This window comes from Microcebus murinus, chromosome 10 (genome assembly GCF_040939455.1).
Source record: "Microcebus murinus isolate Inina chromosome 10, M.murinus_Inina_mat1.0, whole genome shotgun sequence".
NCBI classification, from domain to species: Eukaryota; Metazoa; Chordata; class Mammalia; order Primates; family Cheirogaleidae; genus Microcebus; species Microcebus murinus.
The window spans coordinates 7,546,352-7,552,420 of record NC_134113.1 but is presented as its reverse complement, the minus strand read 5'-3'; the positions used below and the strand labels follow the sequence as shown (position 1 = coordinate 7,552,420).

The 6,069-nt window shown below is 54.1% G+C and overlaps 1 protein-coding gene across 2 annotated transcripts in view; it reads left to right on the top strand.

Annotated features, from left to right (window-relative positions):
• The first annotated feature begins 1,875 nt into the window (after positions 1-1,875).
• TEF (TEF transcription factor, PAR bZIP family member) overlaps positions 1,876-6,069 on the top strand; it is a 28,200-nt gene continuing 24,006 nt past the window's right edge. The window contains exon 1 of one of the 2 annotated variants that reach the window (XM_076006967.1): positions 1,876-2,143. In XM_076006967.1, coding sequence (XP_075863082.1) covers positions 2,077-2,143 — 67 coding nt within the window. In that variant the 5' untranslated portion in view covers positions 1,876-2,076. The remainder of the gene's footprint in view (positions 2,144-6,069) is intronic. The other variant, XM_012741899.3, reaches the window with a different exon arrangement.

The window sequence follows — 6,069 nt, the reverse complement described above, 5'->3', positions numbered from 1 at the left end:
GGCCATGTACTATTTTTGGGTTTCCTGATTTTTTTTTTTTTTTTTTGAGACAGGGTCTCGCTCTGTCACCAGGCTAGAGTGCCATGGTGTCAGCCTAGCTCACAGCAACCTAAAACTCCTGGCCTCAAGCAATCCTACTGCCTCAGCCTCCCGAGTAGCTGGGACTACAGGTGCATTTTTTTCTATTTTAAGTACAGATGGGGTCTTGCTCAGTCTGGTCTTAAACTCCTGAGTTCAAGTGATCCTCCCGCCTTGGCCTCTCAGAGTGCTAAGATTACAGGTGTGAGCCACAGTGCCTGATCTATACTATTTTTTGGATTCAAAAATTAATATTAATTTTTTTATTTCTAAGTATTATAGGGTACAAACAATCTTGGTATTTTGGTTACATAAATTGCTTTTATAATGCTTGAGTCATGGATATGAGTTCCTGTCACCCAGATATTATTCAGTGTACCCATTAGGTAGCTTTTTGCCCATCCTCTCCTCCCCTTCCTAAAATTAATTTTTAATTAATTAGGGAAAAGAACATAATTTGGGGATGGTTACTATGGAGGAAAGGAGGGTAATTAGAGGATAACCTGGGGGTTGTTGGGAAGGGGAGAAGCCAGAACGGGTTCTTGGAGTATTTTTGATTCTGTGCAAAATGAAATTTTGGAAAACAGCAAAGGACTGCATAGAAATCAGCTACATCTAACCTGCATCTTCAGAACTGTAGAATTAGAGCTGAAAGGAACCTTAGAGCAGAGGGCCCCAAACTATGGTGAGTTGTATAATTATTTCAATATATATTACAATGTAATAATAGAAATAAAGTGCATGATAAATGTAATGCACTTGAATCATCCCAAACTCCCCCCAGCCCCAGTCCACGGAAAATTTGTCTTCCATGTAAACGGTCCCTGATGCCAAAAAGGTTGGGGACTGCTGCCTTAAAGGTTACTGCATTGAGTAGTTTTGAAATTGAGACCCAGAATCACTGCCTAGCTTGTTCAAGATCCCACGTCAGTGTATGGCAGAATCAAGAACTTGACATCCCTGGGCAGGTCTGGCTTTGCTCTGTTGGCCTTAGGTAGACATGCAGAATCTTGGCATTACCCACAACACTCAAGTAGCCTGAGGACCACCAAGGCCAGACAGTGTTTCTAGTGGGAGGTCAAGGGAGGGGACTAGCAAACAACCAGTTGCCACCTGGACAGCTGGGACATCAGGACAGACCCGACCCAGGCTTGCCGAGCTGCCACCTTTCAGTGGCACCTGCCTCTTCTCTCCCTGCCCACTGGAAGACCAAAGAACCTCAGGCGGCAGGTGTTATCATTTCCCTTTGGGGAACAGACTTCAGGCCCTGCAGATGGTATAGAGCCCCAGTCAGGCATGCCACATGCAACTGGTGTGCCTTGTAGGGCACATGGGCATGGCACATACACCAGCATGAAAACATGCCATAACATGCTCGCCTGTGAGGGCATGATCCCCACTGGTGTCCCTGTATGTACCAACACAGAGTATCTTTTGTGCTGAGCTGCCTGGGACGCTGGTCTGGCCTCTCATTCTTTCTTCCTGTGGCCTCAAGTCCCAGCCCTGATGGTTTCCATGGCACACCCTGCTCCCCACTGTGCCTGGGGCTCCAGGGCTCCGCTGCCCCTGTGTGCCAGGGCAGGCTTGCTGTGGGCGTGGAGCTCACCGTTCTCACCTGGCAGCCCTGGTTACAGCTCCCAGCCTGGGGAAGAACTTCCCTTCCCAAAGTTAGATAACAGGCCGAGTTCTCTGTCAGAGGATTGGTGCAGTGGCTCCACGTGCTGCAGCTGGCACAGGGCCAGGACCGCCCTGCCAAGCAGCGGGAAGGGAAGGCCTGGCTGCAGCCTGAGCTGGCGGAGCTGGCAGGTGGCCGAGCCGGGGGTGGACGGGCGTGCCGGGCCAGTGTTGTCCATTGGCTGCCTCAGGCTCCCACCCCGCCTGCCTCCCTAGCCTGCAGCTCGGCCAGCCCCTGCCTTTCCAGCTGCTTCTGAACTCCCCCAGGCAAGCACCTCCCGCTGGGCCGTGTTGAGCTGCAGCCGGTTCGGAGTGGCCCCTGCCATGGACATGCCTGAGGTCCTCAAGTCCCTGCTGGAGCACTCTCTTCCTTGGCCAGAGAAGAGGACAGGTAGGAGCACAGGTGGTCTGCGCTGGCTGGCTGCCCAGGTGCCCAAGGGATGGGGACAGCCACAGGTACAGTGGCAGGACAGGCAACTCCAGGCTAGAGAGGGTCCACAGCAGGGGTCTGCTCTTGGTTCCCCTGTGCAGGAGGAAGGGCCTCGGTGCAGAGAGGGACTGGGGGGCTTTGTGGGGGCCTCACCAACCTGGGGCTGCCCTCCAGGCCTGCTGGCTTTGGGAAGCTATGGCCAGTGTGCGGCCACTGACAGGTGCTGTGCTCGTGTGGGACAAGGACAGGACAGAGGGCCCTGTTGAAAGATCCAGCTGGATGCTCACCGCTTGTTAAGCTCCCTGCCTCTGCACGCTGGGGCGGCAGAGGAGCGGCAGAGACTGTGGATTCGGGCAGCAGGAGCCCGTGTCTGGAGAAGAGGCTCCCGCTCTCCCGCCGGAGGGCTGAACTCACAGATGGGATGGAAGCTGTTATGTAACGGGACCACGAGGCTGGAAGCCCGCGCTCCTAGGATACCACAGGCAAACACGGCGGCGCGGGAGGGTGAGGGGGGCGTGGACTGAGGGGCAGACCAAGCGGCCAGCACCCAATGTCTCCCAAGTCCTGCCTGAGAAACCCAAGGCCAGGTTTTGGGGAGAGTCCTGATAAATATTTCCCCAAATCTCTTCTGTTGCAAGATGTCAGGGATGCACCCCCTGGGCCCTCAGTGCTCAAGCTCCTCACTGCCTCTGGGCCTGAGTCTGACTTACGCCCCTGGGGCATCCCTCAAGGGAACTTTCTCAGGCCTCTCCCTCATCCTGATGTGCTGGCACCTCAAATAGCTCATCCCAAGTGGCCCTGGTTGTCCCTGCAGAAACTCCTTCCACAGGACTCTTAGCCTGCTCCCAAATTTTGGAATCAGAGGACAGACACAACAGCCCATGGCCTCCTTGCATCCGCCTGGGGCCAGTGTGGGCTTGCCTTTAAGTCAGGCAAGGAGGGCGGCAGGCTCTGTCCTCCAGAGACAAGTGTCTGAAGGGGGAAGGTCATTCTCAGAGCTCAGGGCAGGCCCCCCATGGGCTCTCTCAGGGAGCTGCAGGCACAGGCTCCTTAGGCCACACCCTGCGGTTTTGAATGCTGGGGGGCAGTCCAGGCCCCCAGCTGAGGTGAGGATCACAGAAGGAGCTCCTGTGCCCCCTGAGCACTTGGGACACCAGCTGCCCACGAGGAGAAGCCCACCCCTCAGGGAAGCCCTCTGCAGCTCAGCCCAAGGGATGAGCCCCCAGTTGCAGTCCACACCCACAAACAGGCCACGGGTGATTTCTTTGCCATCTCTGAGCGGCCCGTGCTGGTGGGCAACGCTGGAAGGCTTTCCAGCGGCTAAGGTGGAGGGTTCCCTTCTTGGCCCAGGCACCCAGGGAAGGTGGTGCTGCCCCCTTCCGGCCCTACTCTGGTGCCCCGGAGGCCCCCTGCATCCACAGGAGGGCAGGGCTTCCAGCCAGGCAGCAGAGGGCTCTTGGGGGTACTCAGGGCACTGCTCCTAGGATGATGATAAGGAGGCCAAGGCGTTTGAAGTGTGGCAGCAGCTGCTGGTCCCTGGCTCCCAGCTGGGCTGCAGAGCCCTGTGACAGCTGAAAAGTCCCCATCCGTCACTGCGGATGGGCAGAGTTAGGGCCCAGCACTTCGGGGGCTTGCCTGAGGTTTCAGGCAGAGCTTTGCCAAGTGCTCAAGCGCCGGTTGAGGCTTAGTCAGTCCCATAGGGCTGGGTAGGTCCAAGGGCCAGAGCCTCAGGCCACCTCCTATTCCTTCACGTGCTGTTTCACTGAGGGTCAGAAGCATGAGGGACTGACAGATGCCTACAGCCAACTGGGTAAGGGGAGAAGAGGGGTCACAAAGAATTCAGTCACATTAGTGCCCCCAACCAAAGCTGCCAGACTAGCCAGATCATTTATAAAAATAAAATTATTTACCTGAAAAGTAACATAGCGTGGTGGAAAGAAAGAACACTTACCATCCAGAACTGAAATTTTAAAGTCTTGAAAGTGCCTAAAAAGTTCTTCTTTTTGGAGACAGAATCTCACTCTGTTGCCCAGGTTTGAGTGCCGTGGTGTCAGCCTAGCTCACAGCAACCTCAAACTCCTGGGCTCAAGTGATCATCCTGCCTCAGCCTTCCGAGTAGCTGAGACTACAGGTATTCGCCACCATGCCCAGCTAATTTTTTATACATATATTTTTTAGTTGTCCAGCTAATTTCTTTCTATTTTTAGTAGAGATGGGGTCTCACTCTTGCTGAGGCTGGTCTCAAACTCCTGAGCTCAAGTGATCCACCCGCCTCAGCCTCCCACAATGCTAGGATTACAGGCGTGAGCCACCTTGCCCGGCCTAAAAAGTTCTTTGAAGCAGCTTCTCTCCCATCTCCCACTGCTCCAGCTTCAAACCGCAGTGGAGAAAGACAGCAGAAGCCAGTTGCTCCTGTAAGCAGCCATGCCCTCAGGGCCATGTGCCTTCGCTCTGGTGGACTTTCCGCTGCTCCCTGTCCAGTGTAAAAGAGGACAGGTTTCTCCTTGGAGGACTACACACTCCCCACTTTCTCTTCTTCCTCAGCCCAATGGCTGTGCTTCAGCACACATTTAGGTCACGTGCAAAGCATATCTTGGCTTCACTGGGAGGGAATTTCAGAGGAAAGCCATGAGGAGTGTGAGAAATTCCGGTGTGCTCTCCCCAGACTCTGTCTTCCCTGCAGACTCCCCCTCCACTTTCCAGTTCAAAGAGACTCCCTGAGACCCAAACATGGGGTCTCTCTCCCCTTCGGTGCCTAGGGCTCACCGCCCAGTCTGCACAGACCTCTGCCTCTTTCCTGTCACTGGGTAAGCGGAATTTCTCCAGCAAAGCTGACCAGGCTCCAGACTCCCTTGGCTTCTGGCTATAATGGCTGCCTGGAGTCTCTCTCCCTGGGCAAAGAAATCCATGTCCCAGGAGTTCAACTAACTTTCCTGGGCAGAGCAATCCATGCCCAGAAAAAGGGTGGATCTGTGCCCCAAGCCCTGACTCAGTTTCCCTTCTGTGTCTCTGGGCCCTGATCCCAAAGACTATTCTTCCTATCTTCACTCCCACCCTGTCTCCCAAGGATCCTCTTCCAAGAGCTGATTCCATTCCAGACTGCTCACTCCATGTCTCACTTCCTTCTTCTCCAGCTTCTGGGAAGACCTTGTGTCTATAAACCATACTGTTAATACCAGCTCTTTACACCCCATCCTTCCCTCACCCCACGGAGCTTGGCTGTGCTTAGAGGTGCCCCCCAATCTTCCTGCCATCTTTGGTCTTTCAGGCCTCCTTTCTAATGAGCTGTGAGGTAGGAAAACACATTCAAAGGCCGAACAAGGTGTTGGCTTTGAGCTTGGCAGGCAGGGTGCCCATCTGGGACACTCCTAAACTAGAATCCCCTCTGGACAAGGCAGCATGGCCCCGGGAAGATGGCAGGGGCTTATAATCACAGACAAGATAACCCTGAAGCTGCAGCCCGCTGCTCAGGAATCCCTGACCTGTCTCTCTCTACCTCCAGTCTGTAAAAAGGGGAGCAAGAATACCCGCTTCACAAGCTTGTTGCCAGGATTAAATGAGTTATCCTACGTGAAAGTGTTTGCAAACTGTGAAGTGCCATGCTGTTTTCTCTATGAAAAACAAAGACTAGCCTGGCCTGGCATTATGCTCCTTCCACCTACATCACACTTGCAATCTGACCCTCACTGCCTTCTTCCACTTTCCTTTAAAGAACTGAAGGTTACAAATTTCTACACACACACACACACACACACACACACACACACACACACACACACACACACGCGCGCGCGCCCGCGCGGCTGTCTCCTTGGAAACGTGTGCTGAGGCTCCTAGGGGCATGTGCCATTGCCCTGCCAGTTTGATAATAACAGGCGGAATCTTCT